This window comes from Grammomys surdaster, unplaced genomic scaffold (genome assembly GCF_004785775.1).
Source record: "Grammomys surdaster isolate TR1022 unplaced genomic scaffold, NIH_TR_1.0 126248, whole genome shotgun sequence".
Lineage (NCBI taxonomy): Eukaryota > Metazoa > Chordata > Mammalia > Rodentia > Muridae > Grammomys > Grammomys surdaster.
This window is the reverse complement of record NW_021621048.1, coordinates 8,315,302-8,337,590: the sequence shown is the minus strand read 5'-3', so window position 1 is coordinate 8,337,590 and position 22,289 is coordinate 8,315,302. Positions and strand designations below refer to the sequence as shown.

At 47.1% G+C, this 22,289-nt stretch overlaps 1 protein-coding gene across 3 annotated transcripts in view; it reads right to left on the bottom strand.

Annotated features, from left to right (window-relative positions):
- The window catches only part of Nmnat3 (nicotinamide nucleotide adenylyltransferase 3), a 118,880-nt gene that overhangs the window by 67,901 nt on the left and 28,690 nt on the right, over positions 1 to 22,289 (bottom strand). For 2 of the 3 annotated variants that reach the window (XM_028758935.1, XM_028758933.1), the window contains exon 2: positions 235 to 380. In XM_028758935.1, the coding sequence (XP_028614768.1) occupies positions 235 to 343 (109 nt within the window). In that variant the 5' untranslated portion in view covers positions 344 to 380. Of the gene's footprint in view, positions 1 to 234; positions 381 to 3,505; positions 3,607 to 22,289 lie in introns of those variants that run through there. The other variant, XM_028758934.1, reaches the window with a different exon arrangement.

Genomic DNA, 22,289 nt, shown 5'->3' with positions numbered 1-22,289 from the left:
ATGCTAGGTGAGCAAGGAAGAGGGACTCTGAGACACATCAACTCTGTGCCAAGGGATGGACTTGCATATGCCATACAGCTAAGGGGCACGAGCCCTCTACCCAGGTTGGAGGAGATGCATCCTACAACTTAAGGGGAGGATGACTTGACCAAGCAGTCTTACTCACAGTAACAATGACACCATCAAACAAAGCTCCAACCCATCAGGTCTGCAGCACTTGAGTTTCCGACTGACCTGTTTGGTGTAGGTGGTCTCTGGCTACCTCAAACAAGCGCAGGTGCATATTCGTGATGGGGTTGAAAGAACCACAGGCCAGAAGCACCACAGGAATTCGGTTCTTCATGCTGTCACACACATCCACACCCACAGTGGCCACCCTGCTTTTATAGGGACAAAAACTCATGTCAGGAAGTTAGCATGGAGTCAACTGTCTAAATGAGAGTCTACACCACACACAGCCATGTCCTGTCACTACAAGATATACCAAGAAGGCAATGACAGCAACGTTTATGGAGAGCTTGCCATAGTCCAGGGTCTGTGTCTAGTACTACACACCACACTTCGACATAAACCTTTCCTTCAAACCCTTCTGTCAGGAGCGAATGCATACTGTGTGGCTCAGAGACCTTACAAGCTCCTGGGCCAGGTCTGGAATCTAGGCACCCCAAACTCAGATTCTGTATTTGCACTTCCTGACTTCCTCCCTGGATTCTCTTTCATTACCTCAGGGTCCAAAGGAGTCTGCATGACTGCCACTATGTCATCTGTGAGAGATTTCAGGGTGGCACTTTTGAAAACTTTTTAACTTTGAAATAATTTTAGACTTATAAAACAGTTACAAAACCCTTCTGAATAAATAATTATGGCATATTCTTTACCTATATTGCCCAAATAGTAAAATTTTTGCCACAAATTTGAACATTCCTTCTCCTCTGCATACACAAACCTTCACAACTAAGTTTCCCCCCTAAAGTGTTTGTGAGGAGCCTGTAGACATGCAATCACGTCAGCATGACTACACCCACTACACTTTACCTGGGACGAAAGGACTCTGAAAGGCCCAGCCCAGCCTCTAGCCTCCCTACTCTGTGACTAGCAGCACTGAGGTGTGGTTAAAGGAGAGAAGAATCATCCTGGCTGTGGTTTAGCTGCTGGCAGCTCTCTTGACTCTGGCTATGCTGCCCTGGAGGTAGTAGGGAAGCACCACTCAAGTCAGACCTGGTGTTGACTCCTGGTTGGACCTCTCAGGGTCTGTGAGACCAAAGACAAACTAAAGCTCCTTGCTAAGCCTCAGTTTCTCCCTTCCTCACCATAAGGAAGAAGAGAAAGAAGCCAGCCAGGGACCTGTGGCAGGCAGCTTTTAGAGGGTTCCCAATCTTTGTTCCTGGTCATCGTTTGTAATCCTCTCCCCTTGAGTATGGGCTGGAGCAAGTAGCTAGCTTCTAACAGAATACAGCTAATGGGTGGGATGCCGACTCTGAGATAATGTTACAAAAGGACTCCAGCCTCCTTCTTGTTCACCTCTCTTGCTTTCTTGTTTGCTCTCAGATGAAGTCAACTGCATGTTGGGAGCTTCTCAGAAGGGCTGACTGGGCCAGGGACTGAGGGAGAGCTATGGTCACCAACAGCACAAGAAACAGTGTCAGTAACAACTATGTATGTGTGTGGGCAGGTGATCCTGGGTTCTATAAGAAAGTGTTAAGAGACAGTTTCCTGAGTCCAAGCATCTCAGGAACAAGTTACATCTTGTTGGCAAGGTCAAAACTGAGTTCATGTTCCCAGGCACGGGGACCCTGTCCTTCAGATGTTTCATGTGTATCTGTTCACCTGTACAGGATGTACACAGGGAAGATGCTGTTATCCCGTTATCTAAACTAAGACACACAAGTCATAAACACTGCCTGTCTTGACTTAATTGACTGTGTGCAGCCTGCCCAGTCCTTTGCTCCCTTATCGTCCAGAGGGAACCTGGCTGCAGAAGCTGACTAAGGACCCAGAAACCAGGTGACCTGGATAAGACCCAGTCACCAACTTTAACTTCCTTGATTAACCCCTTGTGACAAAATATGACTGGTCAATGCATTCCCTCCAGCTTTGTGTTTCCATCTTATAAAGATGCTGTACAATCTCCTGAGCTGACCACGTTTTTGAGCGCTCAAAAATAAAGCTTTCATTTTTTTTTCATAGTTTTCTTTAAAAAAAAACAAAACCCTGGATATTTTATTACATTTCATACGTTATCCTCTTTCCCCATCCCCCCCCACACCCAGAAACCCCCTATCCCATCCCCCCTCCTCCTGCTTTTATGAGGATGTGCCCCCCACCCACTTGCCCACCCACTCCTACCTCCCCACCCTCGAATTCCCCCACACTGGGTCATCCAGCGTTCATGGGACCAAGGACTTTCTCTCCCATCTATGCCCCACAAGGCCATCCTCCCCGACCTATATAGTTGGAGCCATGGGTCCCTCCCTATGTGCTCCCAGACTGGTGGTTTAGACTCTGGGAGCTCTGGTTGGTTGATATTATTGCTCTCCTCATGGTGCCGCAAACCCTTTAAGCTCCTTCAGTCTTTTCTCTAACTCTCCCATTGGGAACCCCTTGATCAGTTCCACGGTTAGCTGTGAGCATCTGCCTCTGTATATATCAGGCTCTTGCAGACCTCTAAGGAGACAGCTATATCAGGCTCCTATCAGCATGCACTTCCTGGCATCCACATCAGTGTCTGCCTTTAGTGACTGCGCATGGGATGGATACCCAGGTAGAACAGTCTCCAGACAGCCTAAGCTTCTGTGTCTGAAGTGAGTTTTCTCTGCTTCCACCCTGAACTCAACAAAAGCAGGCTGAACAAGTCATGAGAACAAGCCAGTAAACAGCACCCCTCCATGGCCTCTGCATCAGCTCCTGCCTCCAGGTTCCTGCCCTGTGTGAGTTCCTGTCTTGATTTCCTTTGATAGTGAACAGCAATATGGAAGTGCAAGCCAAATAACCCTTTCCTCCCTAACTTGCTTTGGTCACGGTGTTTCATCACAATAATAGTAACCCTAATTAAGATACTCTGAGTCAAAAGATGTAGTCAGCTGTATCTGGACATCTGACCCATAGACACTGTGGGACTACAAAGCCATGACAGTAAATGAATAAATGTATTACACGTTGTTTGAAGCGGCTACATTGTGGGATTAATCAATAGCACCTGAGGCTTGTGCATAGCCTAGGCCCTGCTGTCCACGTTTCCTGGCTTGTACCCAAGCACTGCCTATCAGCTGTTTTTTTTTTTTTTTTTTTTTTTTTTTTAATCTTAGCAACAGTGAACTTTAAGTCACTGGTTTTTGTCAGCCCCTTCCTTTAAAGTTTCCAGATTAAAGCTATTTCCATTTTTCCCCAGTCAGGACAGCTCCCAGCACACCTGTCAGTATTGGGCACCCAGGACTTTCTCCCCTGTTTACTGACTACCTCCCAGGGAGCTAGAGGCACACTTGACTTCAAGTCATGGAGGGCTAACCTTGGTGCCTGACACAAATGGAGGATGTTTGGTTTCTTTCAGGGCAGAAAACCTAGAAGAAGCATGTATCCGGGTGACGGTGCTGGATCTAGGGCTCCATGAGGATCTTCAGGCTTTTCTCCTGGCTTTTCCCTCATGGTTCCAAGATTGTTGTTACAGCCACTGCCATGACCTCAGGTAGAGGTGACCTAAAGGAACAAGGACTAAGAAGGCTGTTCCTCTTACTCAGAACACAGCCCTTTTCCCTGTAATTTCCTTGTAGATGTTTGCCTCAGTGTTCTTGGTGAGAAGTAGGTCTTATACCCCTCTAGATGTGAGAGAGGCTGGAGAGGTATGCAGTTAGCCTCAGGACCTTTCCAGTAGGAATCACCAAGGGAGAGGGGTTGGGATGGGGTGAGCTAATCCACAGTGGCTGAGACAGAGCCTGGGATACAGCTGCTCAGCCTCTGAGAGGGCTGAAAACTAAGATGGCTTTTTCTGCTTGGAGCTTGCTCAGCTGGTTTGGGATGTACCTGTACGTAATTCACATGCCACATTGCAGAAGAGGAAGAAGATGAAGAGGAAGAGGTGGAGGAGGAGGAGGAGGAGGAGCACCAGGAGGAGCACCAGGAGCAGCAGGAGCAGCAGGAGCAGCAGCAGCAGCAGCAGCACCACCACCACCACCACCAGATCAGTGTGCTTCCTGCTTCCCAGATGGTATGCCCTATGTAAACAGGAGCAGCCTTTCATCCATGAACCTCAGCTCCAAGCAGTCTGACAGCAATAGGGCTTGGTGGGTGGGCGTTGAAGGGGGTTCTGCCAGCTAGCCAAGGGACCTGCCTCTGGCCATGAGAAGACCTTCTGTGCTCTGAAATGCTGCAAAGATGTTCCTGTTGTATTCTGAGCTATGTGTGAGGATGCAGCCTCAGCGCCCAGATGTAGCACAGCTGGCTCTCCAAGCTTCCTTTAAGCAGCAGCAATACCCACTACTGTGTGCAAAGAACCGCTGGCTACAGGCTGTGCTGGCTTCTTCCCAGGGGAGTGGAGTGGTTTAATGAGTTGGGTCTTTTTTTTTTTTTTTTGCAAAGTGGACCAGCAATCCACAAGTGATTAGTGTGTCTGGAAAGGATGGCTGTTTTTCACAGCCATCTTGAAGCCTTTCTTTCAGTATCTTACTTCATTTTGACAAAACATAAATATTTAGAGCCTCCAAAATGTAAGCGCACATTTCAGGTAACCTGGGGTTTTTTTCAAAGGTAAATTATTACGGTTTGCTTGAAAGGCGGCATCAGCGGTGGAAGAGTGTCACGCTGAGAAGAACAAATGGCCTTTACAAAGGGCCTCTCTTCCTTTTCTTTCCTTTCCAACACTGACTCTGCTCTGCCAGGTCTTGGTGGGGGGGAAAGAGCTAGCACACGGCCAGCCGGCCAGCTGCACTTGACCCTGGCTGCCCTGTGGGCTCAAGAACACGGTCAGCACACTCCACATCCTTTGTGAATGCCTCCCTGCTTCAGGTAAGCTCTTTACCAAGTAAACTCAGAGAGAAACAGGCATCAGGTGAAAATGACTCACTCCACGGGTCAAGCAAGAGAACACGCTTGGCTCTGGTTTGAGATCAAGCCTCATCCGACACACATGACAGAAGACTCACCCGTCCTAATGGTGTTTGGTGAGGTGAAGAAGCGAGGGAGACTTCTCTGATTGGGAAAAGATTGCTCATCAATAAGCTCCCAGCGGAGGCCTGCAGAGTGAGCAATAATCGCTGCTGGAGGATTAGAGGTTCCTTCCTGGAATTCATCATTAACTGGGGACAGGGTGGATTCTACCTCTGCCCCCTTCCCCTCTCCACCTCATAGTTAGAAAGTGATTCATCCGCCTGTCAATTACAACCTGCTGCTTCTATAATGAGCTTAAGGCCCCCTGAAATGCTCTCCTCACCCCATCACTCTGCAGGTCCCCCTTACAGGTGTTCTTGGTCCCTCCTCCACCTAATGGAGGTGCACCTGCAATTATTTCCACTTTATCAGCCACAGAATCATGGAGGCCTCACTACCTTTTCCCCCATGGCTCTTCCCCATGGAAGGTGGGCCCTAGAGAATGGTTTCTGTCCATCTCCACCCTTTTACCTTCCAGTACTGCACCCAGGGACATCACGGGGACACAGGAAATGCCTGTAACATCAATGAGGGCCAGTGTCCATAACCAAATTATTTTGTTACATGGTTAATTCTTCTTGTTGCTGATGGTTGATTTTATTACCTTGCAAACTATTAGACCGAGCCTTCCATGAGCAGAAACAGAACTTTCTGATGATATCTGAGAGGTTACTGAACAACACCCAAACCCACATCTGTCCCAGCCAATCGGTTCAGACTGAAATCAAACAAATCCACCCTGCCATGCATTTTCAACATAATGATCCTGTCAGCAGGGATACTGCCCCCGCCCCCACCCCCGCCCTCTCCAGAGCATGCACCCGCAGCTCCTCTGCTTTGAAGAAGTGGAAATTGATGGTGGTCACTCTGCCCCACAGTTCCAGACTCCCATTATGTCCCAGATCATTCTCTCCTGTTGCTGTCCTGACACTCTAACAGGATGTCACTACCAGTTTTAGAGACTGTCCTGTTTTCATACCATGGTCAGGCCTCTGGCACTGCCCATCTTTCATGCATCTACCAGACAACTGTATTCAGCCTATTCTGCTGTCAGGACAGGGGCATCAGGTATAGCAGAAGGCAATGCAGATATAGCCTGTGTCCTCACAGAGCTCTGGGTCATGGATGAAAGTGACAGTTCAAGAGGTGATGTGTTTATAAAAAGATAGGAGATATAGAATATGTTCTATGGGTGTGTGGTGAGGTATGAGGAAAGGGGATGTCTCAGCGGGCCCATGCTGAGACATCCCTTCTCCCTGTGGGAGCAGCCACACCACGGTATAGTATAGAATAGAGTTTATTCAGGGTATGGGGTAGGGGGGTGGTTAAGAGGGTAGTAGAGGCAGAGAGACCAAGAGAATAGAGAAGTAGAGGCAGGCCATGACTACATGGGGGAGGGGAGAGGGAAGAGCCCAAGAGCATAAGAGAGAAGCAAGTGGCAAGAGAGCAGGAGATCAAGAGAGGGGGTGGGGTCAAGCAGCCCCTTTTATAGTGGGCCAGGCCTATCTGGCTGTTGCCAGGTAACAGTGGGATGGAGTTTAGACAGAATGCTAATAGGAGAGCTTATAATTTAACAGCTCACCACAAGAGGCAGAACAGCAGCCTGCTGACGCCTGCATCCTAATCCTCGGACCCTGGACAGATGTTGGGTTACATGGAGTGGGACTTTGCAAAAGTGATTAAAACCAAGGCCATTGTCTTAGTTAGGATTTCTATTGCTGTGAAGAGACACCATGACCATGGCAATTCTTACAAACAAAACCATTTAATGAGAGCTGGCTTAGAGTTCAGAGGTTTAGTTCATTATCATCATGGCAAAAAGCATGGCAGCATGCAGGCAGACATGGTGCTGGAGAGGTAGCTGAGAGTTCTACATCTGGATCAGCAGTTAGTAGGAAGAGAAGAGTGTGCCACTGGGCCTAGCTTGAGCTTTGGAAACCTCAAAGCCCACCCCCAGTGACACACTTCCTCTAATAAGGCCACACTTACTCCAACAAAGCCACACATCCTAATTCTTCAAATAATGCCACTCTGTGAGCCTGGGGTGGGGGGACACTTTCATTCAAACCACCAAAGCCATGAAACAAGGTGGATATCTTAGTTATCAGGATAATTTTTTACTACACCTTGTAGCAGTAGAGAGATGATATATAAATAGAAACAGTGGCCAAGAAGGGAGAAGTCTTCAGGAAGGGCCCACAGCAAACAATGCACGTGGCCTCCAGATTGCAAGGAAAGCTGGTCCTTGGAACCTTTGGAAGGGACACAGGGGTCTCAGGCCTGCTTCTACTCTCCCAGCACACTGTGGACTTCCAGAATTACTGTTTGTGGTGAAATGTCACAGCAGTTATAGGAAATCCACCCTCTCACTGTCTAGCTTGCTCACGAGCTCCAGGCTGGAGCGGAGCAGGAACCCGGGAGGAGGATACAGCCTGGGTGAGGCAGAGGCATACTATTACAGAAACCACAGGCAATGGAAGGCAGGAAGGAGCAAGGTGTCAGCATGGCTCCCACAGAGGGGTGGGCTGATGTGAGGGGTCAACATGAGGGTGCAGAGGCAGGAGGATTCTGTAGGCTCAGCAACAGGGGAAGTGTAAATTTTATCCTACCAGCAAGGAGAAATCCCTACAAGATTTTAAGCCAAGAATGACCTGCTCAGATTTCAGACTCATGTGTTCCAGAAAGGGCCATCAGGGGGTCCTGGGAGGACTCCACCTGGCCCTGATCCTTGGGCTTTTTTCTTTCTTGGATAAGGTAATTCCCTTATCCAGGAAGATAGTCTTCGTTGCTACACATATCAGACCTCACTTCAAACTTGGCCAGTGCCCCGCACATATTCAGTTCTAACCCAGCAAGCACCCTGTGGCCATTTGTCTCAAGCCCTCACAGAGACATGGGAAGGAAAGTGAGCCAGGCAGGTTAAGAGTCATCACTGCGAGCGGGGCAGTGGTGGCACACGCCTTTAATCCCAGCACTTGGGAGGCAGCAGGCAGATTTCTGAGTTCAAGGCCAGCCTGGTCTACAGAGTGAGTTCCAGGACAGGCAGGCCTACACAGAGAAACCCTGTCTCGAAAAACCAAAGGAAAAAGAAAAAAAAAGAGTCATCACTGCAGATGTAATGTGTTAATGCTCATGGCTTGGGAGGCTGTCAACTTCCCATTCCCTGCAGTGAGTGCCTCTGACAGCAGACTCTGGAGTGGCTGCAAACATCCTGTTTATTATAGACATAGAACAGATGGCTTTGGGCAGGATGGAAATGGATTCACCAAGCATCCTCCATGCCTTTCACTACACAGACCTCTTGACCAGGCGCCTCCTTGTAAAGAAAACAAGAGACATAGTTTGTATTTGGGGTGGGGGTGGGACATGGGGAGGGGGAAGACTGGCAACCACATTTTTCAGGACTCTGGGTGATTTTTTATCAATGTGTCAACTTCTCTGGGGCCATTCACCTTCATGAGACAGTTAGCTATTTTTTTTTTCCTTTTAACTTGGTTGGCTCTGTCCGTTGTTGCTATGGGCACCCAGTGCTGCGAAGAACAAAGGCAACACAGGCCTTGTATGTAGCTGTGAAGATCCTGTGCCAACCTCCCCTTGGAGGAAACAAACATTCCAATTAAGCACTCATCCTAATTATGAGACTCCCAGGGAAGCAGGTAGCTTCCGTTTTGAGAACTTTCCAAAGGTTCGAAGGAGCAGGAGGAATGGAAGGAGGTCCCTTGCCATGTGTGTGAGAGTCTAGGACAGATTTCAGCTGCCGCTGTAAGCAGAACTGAGTAGTAGCTACTGGGTTTATTGAGCAATAGGCTCCACACTGTGCTAAAGACGCTGCACATATTGAGGCTAATTTTTCAACACACCTGGAAGGGAAAGGCTAGTGCTTACATTCAGCTAAACAGCCTAATTCGATTCTCCAAGCCTCCGTGAGCTTCATGGAAAACAGAGATGATTACAGTCCCCTCCTCAAACTCTTATGAGGACTAGGGCCAACCCCTGCACAGTACCTGGCCCATAGAGGGGATGTCATCTGGGGGTCTTAGTTAAGGTCCTATTGCTATGGAAGGACACCAGGACCAAGGCAACTTTAAAAGACAGTATTAGATTGGGGGTATGCTTACAGTTTCAGAGTTAGTCTATTATCATTATTGTGGGAAGCAAACTGCCATGGCCTTGGGCCAGTAGCTGGGAGTTTGACATCCTGATCCCTGGCAGCAGGCAGAGAGATACTACACCTGGTGTGGGCTTCTGAAACCTCAAAGGCCACCCCCAGCAACACAATACTCCAACAAGGCCACGCCTCCTCATCCTTCCAAACAGGTCAACTGGGAACCGAGCATTCAAATGTGTGAGCCTATGACGGTCACTCTCATTCAAACCAACACAGGGTCCTTCTTCCCGGAGTACAGTATAACAAGATGAGAAGCTTAGAGACACAACTCAGTCAAGATTTATTAAAGCAAAAGTAACCCCGCCCAGGACAGCACATGGAGTCCTGGAGAGGGAAGCAGACCCAGAGCAGCGTCCATTTACCCCGTGCTTTTTATATCCTTAAATTTAATCCTTCAGTTTCTGGAAAGTCCCCTCATGATTCTGGGGACCATTCTATTTGGTTAAGACCTTTGGCCCAAGCCTTCTTGAGAACTTCATAAAGAGGCTCAGCCAGCTCTGTTTATCCAGGAATCCAAATCCTATAACATCCCAGCTCCCCCAAAAGCTCTCAGTTGGAAGTATGGGGGAAGGGAAGGGTCAAGATTGTGTGGATTCATTCTGGTCCCAGGGCAACAGTTTCTTGTGATAAAACTAGACCTATGTTCGAGATTTTTGTCTGACATACTTAAATTAAGTCTTTTCCTATGAAACCATGTACCTTCCATCAACTAGAAAGTTAAGGATGAATTCTGTCCCTCAAGAGATGGTCTCTTCAGTTGGCCCCCATAGCAGGTCATGGAGATAAAGGGTTATGTTGGTTTGGGGATATGTGCATTTCATTAAATACTGGGTAAATGGGCCAAATAGATGAGGATAGTTCATATAACCTAGCCAGAGAGCATCAGATGCGAATGAAGTTTGGCTTAATTAGGGTGAAGTGGAATGCAAAACCAGGTACCCTTAAGATCAAGCACTGAGCCAGGAGTACTCAGGAGGCAGAGGCAGGTGGATCTCTGTGAGGTTGAAGACAGCCTAGTCTACAAAGAGAGTCCTAGGACAGCCAGGGCTGTTACACAGAGAGACCCTGTCTGGGGGTGGTGGTGATCAAGCACTGAATAGTGGGCTATACTGGGGGTGTCGGGGTCATGAGGATCTAGGGGTTAGTAACTACCAGCAGGGAAGGATCACTGCTTCATTGCCTAAACAGAGGTCTGGGATTAACCTCCATTTGTTGAGAACCTTTGGATGCCTAAGGTTGGGGTGTTATAGGGGCTACAACAGGTTGAGGGGAGATATCTGGAACCCAGCTTGCTCCCAGAGCACTGAATCCTCCAATGATCACCTGTGAAATTGGGGTAGCATCCTGGCAGGGGCCTGTGTCTTTGCAGATATCCCTTTATAGTGGCCTTCTTGTCTACAGAGCAAGGACAGCTCCAGGCCTGATGGGCTTCTGGTGGGCACCCTTTGTCAGGCTGAATCTCATTCCAACTACCAACTCTCCTTGCTGCTTATCTCCCCTCCTGGCCTTCTCCTGTCCCTGACTGGAACACTCTGTATGGGCCTGGACTAAGTCAGCTTGGGACTTACCTTCAGTGCCTCCCCCCTCCCCTTGGTTAAGAAGGAACAGACACATGGCTTCCTGTCCCACCCACGTGACTTGAAAGGGACTCAATCCTGAGCAAGGTGGGTTGCTGGGAATATTCAGCAGCATGTTTGGGTTGAGGGGAGCATCCAAGGGGACTTCACACCACTTCTCCTCCTGGCTATGGGACAGATGGGTCTTCCCTTGGGAGAAAGCATAGTACTGCTAGGGCCTGGGAGTGTAGTCTGATGTCTTTGCTAATTCAGGGTGGTTCTGGAGGAAGAAGAAAGGCAGACAGGATGGGTGCAGACTGCTTCCTTTCCTTTCTACAGAACAGGCTAGCTGGAGAACAGGGTGAGAATTCTTGATCCTTCTGGTGGCCATTTTCTTTAATTATTCTTTTCTAGTTTTATTTTAATTATGTGGCTGCAGGGCCTTTTGGGGTCGTTAGTGAGCACTTTCTTGGCATGAGCTGGGTCAGACTAGATCCTGGACTAGACCCTGTAGACCACCTTTAAGCCTATGGGTCAGCACCAGGCACCTCAGGATGGGAAGGGGGCTTCCTACCAAGAAGAACGAGAAATACTGGCCTAGGGGTTTAGCCTTGCTAATGGAAGCAGTCTTCACTGCCTCACCCTCCTCCCTGCCCCATGCTTTTAGGGTGAGAGACACACCAGACAATCGTGTTCTCAGCCCTGCTTGCAGTTTGGTCTGGTTGTGACTGACTTTAATTTGAAGATGGGCTTCCCGCAAGTCCTGAGTGAGGCCTCAAATTATACTGTCTAGGGGGTCTTTCTTTAGGTTTTTTGCTTTGTTTTGTTTTGAGTAAAGAGTTACAAGCTGAGAAGTCTGAAGACAGAGCACTCAGTCAAAACTTATTATAACGAGAGTCACACTATCTACAGCCCAGTAAGCAGACAGACAGACTTGGGAGTCTTTCTGCCTGGCTGGAGAACCTGTGCTTTCTCTATCCTTCTGGGTAGGCTGTGGGGTGGGGTTGGGTTCTCCTCTTTCGAGTGGACCAGCAGGAAACAATCGCTGACTGGGTGACTTGCTTTAAAGTAGGAATCTGACTGGGTATTGCAGGAGTGGAAAGTTTAAAATCCCCACTTCCCAGGGTCCTCCTGGTAGGCAAGGGTGCAAAAGGGATTCACTGAGGACAAGCACATGGCAGCAAGCCATCTTGTGGAAGCAGAAGTGACTCCATTCCTCACTATCTGCCTGAGTCTGGTTACAGCCTGTTCCCCTTTACGGGATTCTCTAGAGCCTTAGCCTGCTCCCTTCACGGTGCTTAACCCATAATTTCCATTTCTGCGGCTGCCTCTAGGTGCTTGTTTATTCCGCTTGTTTATTCAATTTTCCAGCTGCCTATGTGTAAAACTTGGCAACCCTTGGGCACACAACCTGCATCCTCCTGCTATCATCTAGGCACTCAGACTTGATGCCTGGGAACAACAGGCAGATGGGGAATTGGGTACGAAGTATCCAAGGAATGCTGCAGTTGGTAGCCGTATCTTCTAGCCCTTTTTGTCCTTAAACATCCTTGAAGCTTCAGATAGACTCCTTCTGCTATAGCTAAAACTAAGGTCACTTACCCAATTATCACACATGTGTACTAATGAAGGGTCTGCATCCTCAGGGGACCCTGACCTCATTATAATATCATTTGACTGTGGTTTGCCCCCTTGCTGTGGGCTGCCCTAGAGGATCATGAGAATAGACACCTAAAGGAAGCTCTGATCCACAGTGATCTGGCTATCACCTTATTTCATGAATATGCCTCTTATTTCATAGTCATACGTACCTGCAAAACCCACACTGAGAACCCACTGAGCTGCTCCCCACTTTTAGGGGAGCCTACTCCAATTTCACTTTAGAATATCTGCTTTGTTTTGCTAAGTAAACCACTGCTTAACTGTCTGGCGAGCATGGTGGCATGTTCCTTTAATCCTAGTGCTCAGGAGGCAGAGGCAGGCAGATCTCTGTGAATTCTAGGGCAACCTGGTCTAATTGCAAGTTCTAGGACAGCCAGAGCTACATATTGAGACCATGTCTTGAAACAATCAAAACAAAACACCACAAACTGTCTATGCCTCTTGACACAGAACCTAGGACCCTGTATTTGCTAGGCAAGTGTTCGGCCACTGAGCTATGCATCTTTAACCTCGTCTGTGTCTCTGAACTGAATTTTTCCTTCTACAAGACATGAAGCAAGAGGCCCTCATAATAGCAAGATGGTACAAAAGTCTGTTATTGCCCTCCATATGTGGTCCAGAGGAGAACAGGCAGTGTTGATATCAGGTAGAGTGGAGTCTTCTGGTCACTGCCTGAGACTCATTCTCTTTCTTGTCACTCACTGGATCTTCCCTCTGACTGGACAACTACTACCTTTCCCAGTTGCCTTGGCAGGAGGAGAGGCTGGATAACTTGGATAACTGACTAGGACACCTCCAGGAATATTCTTTTGGAGGGGGTGAGGGAGAGAGAGAGAGAGAGAGAGAGAGAGAGAGAGAGAGAGAGAGAGAGAGAGAGAGAGAGAGAGAGATTGAAGGTGATTTACTGAGCACAGTGAGCCATGCCTGTAATCCCAGCACTCAGAAAACTGAGGCAGTGGGATGATAGGTTTGAGGCTACTTGGACCACATTGCAAGATGCAGGCAGATTTCAGTTACATAGGGAGAGCCTGTCACTATAAAAAGCAAAGAAAACCAAAACCAATGAAAGCATGCCTCTTCTACCCTTTATTCCGCTGCCTGAAACGCGATGGCTAGAGTGATAGCAGCTATACCTGATGCTGAGGGCAAGGGCCAACTCCAGTTGGGCAGAGAACAAACTAAGAAAAAACAGGAACCTAATGACCACACTAGCGAGGTTACTTACTTCTTAGTGTCTTCTACCTGGAGGAGAAATACTCTTCCAAGCAACCCTTGTTTTCTTCCTTTTTCCTGTTACATGCTATGGAACATGATTCTAACTGAGTGAGTCATAGCTAAAGACTGTTGATCTAACTAGCATAAAATTTCACAAGTTTCTGTGGCCTCAGTTAAATTCATTTTATATGGAGTAACTCAAGTGCATATCATTTGAAAAGAAAAATACACCTACGGGGGTAGGAGGAGTCTACTGTAACTTAATTTCTTATATGAATTTTTCATGGATGGAAAAGTCCTTATACAGGACTATGGAAACCTGAAATACGCAGAGGCAAGTCTGCTCTTGTGAACATCGCAGAAACCAGACGCTGCCCCATTGACTCCCCCAGAACAGACTCATTACACAGTGCCGTTGCTCTCTGTTTCGAGTGGGCATTTGCCATATGGCTTGGTGGTTTAATCATTTCCTGGTACTTGACAAAAAATGAAGCGCAATCATTTTGCAAGGAGCTTGGGCTCCTAGATGGGTCTTTTCCAAATAACAGCTGTGCCTCAAAATTGAGTTACTCAATTTGCAATTTGTGGACACGACACTCAAACATTTACAAGTGAGCAAAACCTCAAGTCACTTGGGCTATTTCCAGACATCAGAGACTGTGAAGGTTTCAGCAATGTTCTAAGGGTTCGGCTGTCCACAAGCTCCAGCCAATATCTTAGAACCACCAGAGCCTGTGGGCAGTAGTCATGTCTGATAGGAGGCCATGTAGAGGTTACCATCAACTGAGGGAGAGAGAATACCAGAAAACTCTGGCTTCAAAGTCCACAGAATAAACCCAAATGCCTTTCTATCTACTCTTAGCCACATTTATGCAGGACCCACATCTCTGGTCTTAATCCTGCTTATAGATAACTACAGATCCACACCAACTTGATAACTAGCTAGACAGACATGGACTCAAATGAACAACTTTCTAGTTGAGCTACTTTGAATGACTGTCCATTAAGCAAAGACAGGTAAGTTATATTAGCAAACACCCCCCCCCCCAACTTGTTTCTTATTTAAACACTCATTCCATGCAGCTTGGAACTCTACTCTGTGCATATTTATTCCTCGAACTAGGACTCAAGATAGGAGAACTACTACCTTGAGTAGTCCTAGCAAAGACGCCTCTAGGAAGTCCTTTACCAGGAAGTATACTGTGGTCACAACTTGGCACATATCACTTCCATGAACTCCATTCTACTAAAATGAACAAGAAAGGACATCCTAAGAGGATGACGAGAAACATCTAATTAGTTTGTTCTTACTACAGTGGGCTCATCAATTATCCCAAGTCTCAGCGACACACAGAGCAGATAGATATAATCAAAGACCTCCAAAAGTTATCTCGAGGGTCATCAGCAGTGATGAACACTCAGAAGAAAGCTAGCTCATAGAAGCTTCTCTAGAAAGTTCTTTTCCCTTTCTCTGTTTAAAACTTTGAAACTTGTTCTGGTTATTTGTACTCTTTGCCTGAAAAAGACTCAATCATTTTGTTAGTTGTCCATGATCAAAACCTACCAGTTTGCTATGATATTTCCCCATTTTATTTGTGTGTGAGTGATACATGTGTACATGTGCTCATGTGTGTGCATGTGCATGTATTTGTGTGTGCTTGAGTGCATGTTTATGAAAGAAAATATTGAGTTGGAGCTTGCTTGTTGTTTCAGTGTGTGAGTACATGAACATCATGGCTGGAATCATAGCCGCAGGCAGGTAGGAATCACACTGGAACAGTGGGTTTGAGGGTATATTTTATCCACAAGTGGAAGGCAGAGAAAAAGAGTGACCAGGAATGTTGTGGTAAAAGCCCACCTCCAGTGACACACGTCCAATAAGGTTTCATTTCCCAATTCTTCCCAAACTAAGGACCAAACATTCAAATACATGAGCTTGTAGAGGCCATTCTCATCAAACTGCCACATTCAGGGAAAATATACCTTTGGTTTTTATGAGATATGTTCTCTAACTGGCCTGAGGCTTAACAAAGCTGGTTAGCCAGTCAGCCTGAGAGATCTGCCTGTCTCTGCTTACTAGAGCTGGCATGATACTTGTGTGCCATCAAATCTGGCTTCTTACATAGGTTTTGGAAATCAAATTTTCCTTGCCTGGGAAAGACTTTTCTGACTGAGCCAGCCCCCAGCCCCACATCTTCCCTTCTGTCATCCCAGCACTTATTCCAACTCAGCCAGCCTTCAGAGATGGCCAGCGTCCTTATAGAAATCCTTCAGTTTTTTCTCCTTCAGAGAGCTGCTTTACTTGAGGAATGTATTACCTTACTCTATCAAAGGGTTTTTGATAGTCAACAAGAGAAAGAACAAACTCTGGCTACCTGAATCCCTGACCCCAGCAAAGACAAAGCAGACAATGAACATGTCAGTCCCTAGAAGGCCACCTCAAGGAATAGAGTTGACCATGTGCTCTCATGGAAGGCAAGGGGCATGGCAATGACATGGTCTCAATATGGATGAGATCTCATGAGGCAGACATGGAAAGTGAGGACCCACTACATACATACAAAGCTGTTCCCAGAGAGAAGCAGCCCCTCCTCTTTCCAGAGAAGTCTTCTACACCTGTTAAGGTGACAGAAACTCTGTATTAGCTATTTGCTATAGATTTGCCCCTAGTTCAATATGCTAAGCAGATAACCCAGTCCTGAAGCTTAGGCTCAGGACATTATGAACTTGAGTGTTGGCCACATGCGTGGTGTATGGAACCTTGACCCTTATGTCTACCTGGTGGCACAGTCTCATAGACACTCATTTGGTCAGGCACATCCAGCTTTTGGAAAGGTAGGTCTCATTCTGCATCTCCCACTTGGCTCTAAGGAACCCCTTGTTGTCCACATGTCCTCCACTTCCTTACCAAGATGTGATCACCTGACGTTGGTTTTGAGCATCCCTGCTTCTTGGGCTCCTATTCACGCACCTTCATCTACTCAAGTGCCTCTTTCTTGTCATCTCTCCTGGTCGGTATCTCTTGGTAGCCTATCTAGAAGTCAGTCTCCTCTTCAGACCTAATGAAGATGACACCTGGTCTGTGCTATACTGGGAGGTGTCACCCTTCCCTTGACTGCTACACTGAATCCCCAGGGGCAGGGTCTCATGGGCTCTAGTACATACTAGATAGAATCTTTGTTTTCTAAAGGAAAGGGTTAAAAGCAGATCAAACCTGAGCCTGGGAGCAACTGCTCATCATGGAATGGTCCAGACTGGAGCAGGTGGGAGCCACCAGGGAAGAAATATCCCACAATGAAAACAGCAGAGCCCCAGGGTTAGCTACCATCCACCTATCTCTATTCTAGCTTTCAACACAGGGCACACTCTGCCTTGCCCAGTTTGTTGCTCTGGAGTATTCCTTCCTCTTTGGCTGGGGGCCAGCTCCCTTCTGAACCTACATTTTGTTTCCAATTTATAAACACGTCACTGCTTGGGTGGCCCCATCCCAGGACCTTGATTCACAGTCCCAACCAAAGACCTTAGCAGAATCAGTCTCTCTGCAGCCTGTGCCCATGTCTAACTTGGGGTTTGTGCACAGGGCCTCTGCTCTGCTCTGCTCTGGCAGCGGGCACAAAGCTACATTCATGATTAGAAAAGCAGTCTCACACTGCTATTGTTCTTGGGTTTTCTTTATGGCAGAAAAATGTAGGAGTTATTTCATGATAGTAGGGGATGACACCATGGGCCAGGCAGTGCCCAACTGGAACAGGCAGTCATCTGTTCTCTGCCCTTGCACTTGCCTTGACACCCTACCTGCTTACTTCACACCCTGAGCACTGGGCTCACTCTCAAATGTTCAAACCAGAGTAATAACCATAGCATTGATGGCCCATCTCCACTAGGTGATTCCTAAAGCCTGTTCCTTCCAAGCTGGGGTGGGGGTTCTCCTCTGGTCTTCATCCCCTTGACTCCTTCCCCTTATAGCCAATCCCACAATACTTTATTCTCTATTCATTATCTGGACAGTATATTCCTTGAGGGCATCAAATGTATTTTATTCTTATCCTCCAGCTCCAAACACAGCATGCTCAGGTGTAAAACATGTCTAGTTAGCTTCAGCTGTCTACTAGGCACAGCCTAGAGTCATTTGGGGAAGTTCCAGCTGAGGAATTGCTCAGCTCAGCCTGGCCTGTGGCCATGTCTGTGTGGGATTGTCTTGATTGATGACTCAGTCTATTGTGAGTGGCACTATCCCTAGGCAGGGGCCTCTGGGTTGGATAAGAAACCTATCTAAGCAAGAGTCAGAGAGTGAAGCAGCAAGCAGCATTCCTTGTGGTTTCTGCTCCACTTCTTGCTTTAGTTGCTGCCCAACTTCTCTCAATGACTGGCTATGACCTGGAAATGTAAGTTGAACAAACTTATTCCTCCCCAAGTTGCTTTTGGTCAGAGTGTTTTATCACAGCAACACAGATGAAAAGGAGAACAGCATGGATGGACTATTAGATTATATGGCTGAGTTTGGACAAGGACAGCACTGAGGGCCAGTTCTCCAGGGATCATTTGCACTTCTGCTTATCTTATAAGCAGAGCATTGAGTGCTCAGTGTTCTGGACTAATATCTTAAGGATGCTATGCAGTGAATGCAGTATCCTTCTGCCTTGGAAGGTAGAGATAGTGTCATCTTCTGGGACAGAAGCAGATGTGGTTGCTGAATAGTATAGTAAAGAGATGCCTGTCTTTTGTACAAAGGACAGAAAGTTTGTCACTCATAAAATATTTGGGCTCTCAAAGCATAGGGCTTGTCTTGGTTAGGGTTACTATCACTGTGGTGAAGCACCATGACCTGTGGAAGACAGGGTTTATTTCAGCTTACTTCCAGGTTAACAGTCTATCACTGAGGGAATAAAGGCAGGAACCCTAACAGAGCAGGAACCCGGAGGCAGAAGCTGATGCAGTGGCCATGGAGGATGGTTGGTTTCTGGCTTGTTCCTCATGGCTAACTCACCTGCTTTCTTATAGAACACAGGACCACCAGCCCAGGGATGGCACCACCCACAAAGGACCAGGCCCTCTCCATCAATCACCAATGAAGAAAATGCCCTGTAGGCTTGCCTGCAACCTGGTCTTCTGGAGGCATTTTCTTAATTGAAGTTCCATCCTAGATGACTATAGCCTGTGTCTAGTTGACATAAAACCAGTCGACACAGGGCTCCTCTCTTGTAACCACACCCACTGCTTATGAAGTTCTCTTGACCCTGGGGAACTACAGCCCAGAGTGGTGGTACAAGAAATCCTGATATCCAGATGTTGCTACAGCTGCAATATCCTTTGCCTCTGGCCAAGATTCCTTTGTCTCCTTCCAGTATTCATGAGGCTGTCGCATGCCAATGTAGTAATTTGTAAGGAGGGTGACCTCTCAGCTCCTTTACCATTCTTGAGAAACTCAAAAATAAATTCTGGACTGCCCTGATGACCCATGAAATACTACAGGGGAGGAACTGAGGGGGATGTCAGGAAGATGTCCACAGCCCTGACCACACTTACTCCATACTCCACACAAATATATTACTTCAGACAGAAAGAAACTCACAGAAAGGAGACTGTGTATGCAAGTGTGGCCCAGCTGTCCTTGTATGAAAAGTGATTAGGGAATCCTGAGCCCAGTGTGAAGAGCTTGTGGTGGGACTGGAGATGAAGGGCAAGGCAGGGCACCCAGAGCTGTGCTTGAGTGTAATACCTCAAAAGCTTCCAGGAGTTTTAGCAATAGTTATTGGTTCCAGGCAACCATGTGGACCCAAGTAGTTGGTGACCATGTCTGTCCCATGAACTCATAGGTCAGCTAGACTTCTTTTTGTTTAGAGGAAGGAAGATTCTGGCAATGAAGAGACAAGACCTGCCAAAGAATATGGTGTGACAGCTGTCTTTCCTATATGATCTCAAATCCTCTTAGACTGGTTATTTTTAGACAAGCTTTAAAATAAAATATAAGAATTCTAACATAGAGGGGCTGTGGAGATTCTTCAGTGAGCAAAGCGCTTAATACACTAGTATGGGTCTTGAGTTCAAATCTACAGGACCTACCTAAAAGCCAGACCCCAAAGCATGGGTCTATAATCCCAGTACTTGCATAGTGAGATGAGGGGGACAGAACAGAATTTCTAGAAAGGTTGCAGGTCAGCTAGTCTGGTGTACACAGCTGTAAGCAAGGGAAACTCTCAAACAGAGTGGATGGTGAGATCCAAGGACCTGCATTCAACACGGACCTGTAACCTCCATACATGTGCTATGGCACGAGAGCACCCACACTCGCACACACATCATATATACATACATTATACATCACACATGCATATACACTTACACACGGTACATCACACACAGCATATACACTCACACAGTGTACACTGCACACAGCATATACACATACACACTGTATATCACACATGGCATATACATTTACACACTGTACATCACACACAGCATATACACTCACACTCTGTACATCACACATAGCATAAGCACACACATGGATTCTAAAAAGAACATCTGTTTCCGTTTGTTCATTCTTTCACTTGCCGTTATATAAGAAAAGTTGTTGCTGCTGCCAAATTTCTCAAGGCCACAAGAGGACACTATGAGGACCTCAAAATACCAGAGAGGTAGAAACTTAGCCAGGCTCTCCACAAAGGCAGAACAGAGCATCACACACAGAGGGGAGAAGGGGGGAAAGGCTGACACTTAACCTTAGGTTAAGAGCTTTGCTGGGGACGACATAACCAAGTATAGAGCCATTCTCTCCAGCCTCATGCAATATGATTTCCTCTAGACACTAGAAGCCCAGCAGCCTACCTTCACTTTACTGAGCTATGAGCAGACTGCCATGCTGGTGAACAGACGGCTGCAAATCCAAGCAACGGTCTATGAAATCAAAGACCTGAGCCCAGTAAGAGGCTGTGATTAATTAACAATTTTAACTATGTTCACCCAACACCTATTTAACGAGATGTGTAATCACTGCTGTGTTGTACAGAAATGAGACCTGGCTGCCGGGCAGTCCACAGTCATGACCAAAGCCTCTCTGATGGAGAAGGGGGCCAGTTGAGGTTCTTCCTCATTTATTCTTTGGGACTCAGTAGCAATACTCTCAGAGTTTGCCCTTGATCTCACTGAGATTACAAATCTACACTTGACACCAACAAACCCTAGGTGGAGACTCATGTCTCCCGAGTGCACAGTGGTGCTGCCCCTTTGACAGGCAGATGTGCTCATTCTCACACACACACACCCCACCCCAGCCTCTACAAGCTTGTTGCAGCTGATACAATAGTGTCTCTGCAGCTCAGCCTTACAGTCAAGGTTCTGTAGGGGTCCCCATGTACAACAGCCTCGGAACGGACATGGCTGGCATCTCTCTCCATCCCTCAGATCACTCCTATCTGGCTGGGGAGTGCTTCAGGGAAGCATGCTCAGCCCCTGCCTTACACGCTCCTGAACTGCTGTCCTAATGTCTCTATAATATATTAACAAGCCACGGCCAAAGGGAGTTCTGCTGAAATAGGCAGTAGTCTGAGCCATTTGGACCAAATCCTAGAATCCACGCGGTATGCTGAGCTTCACAGTTTAGGAGCATGTGCTTCTGCTGTGAAGTCGAGAAATGGGAGCCTAAGCCATTAGCTTCCACGTGACCAGGGCAGGGCTGAGTCCAAAACTGTTAACAAGCCTTTCCTGGGGGAAGACTGGAGTTAGAAGGCGCCGGATACTGAGCACTGTCAGATCAATGTGTGCTCACAAGCTCAGCCTGTGTTTCAGTGGTGCTTCCTGCCTGACAGGCATTCACTTCTCCTGGCCTCCTTCTGTCCTTGCTACTGTCCAAGACCTTCCGTTGTTTTTTAACAACAGGAGAACACCCGTGTGTTCATCTGGATAGTCTAAAAACTATCTCATTGTTTGAGTGTAGTTTTTTCTAAAGGAAAAAAAAAGTCAGGTAGCTTCACAACTTCCTCTCAGTCTGTACACAGGGCAGAGAGCTAAGCAGCTCTAATTAAAGAGCTAGCAGGCTGTGGGCTGAGGTGCAGCAGGAGTGCATGCTGTTCAGGCCGGCAGTCTCTGGTTCAAGGAGTGTGTCAGCCAGAGATTCTGTCTGACCCTGACTCTGCCACTTCACCTCTGAGGCCAATTTTTCTGCACAAAACACCTGGCTTCTCTGTGAACAGACACTCTTCCACAGAGCTCAAAGGTAACATCAAGCATGTCCCTAGTCATAACTTAAAATATGATGAAAACTAAGACACAAAACCCCACACAGAATAATGTCCCCCAAAGATATCGTATTCTAGACCCCAGACTGAATGTTACTTTATTTAAAATAAAGAAGTCTTTGCAGATGTCATTGAGGCTATTGAGATGCAAAGTGTTATGTGTCCCTTAAGAGGGAGAGAAAAGGGTATTTGATACAAAGACAAAGGTGTGTGAAGGAAACAAAGATCTGGGGAGGATGATACTGAGGACAGCAGTGACAGGGTCACAAACTAAGGCATGTGTGACAGTCTTGATTGACAACTTGATGA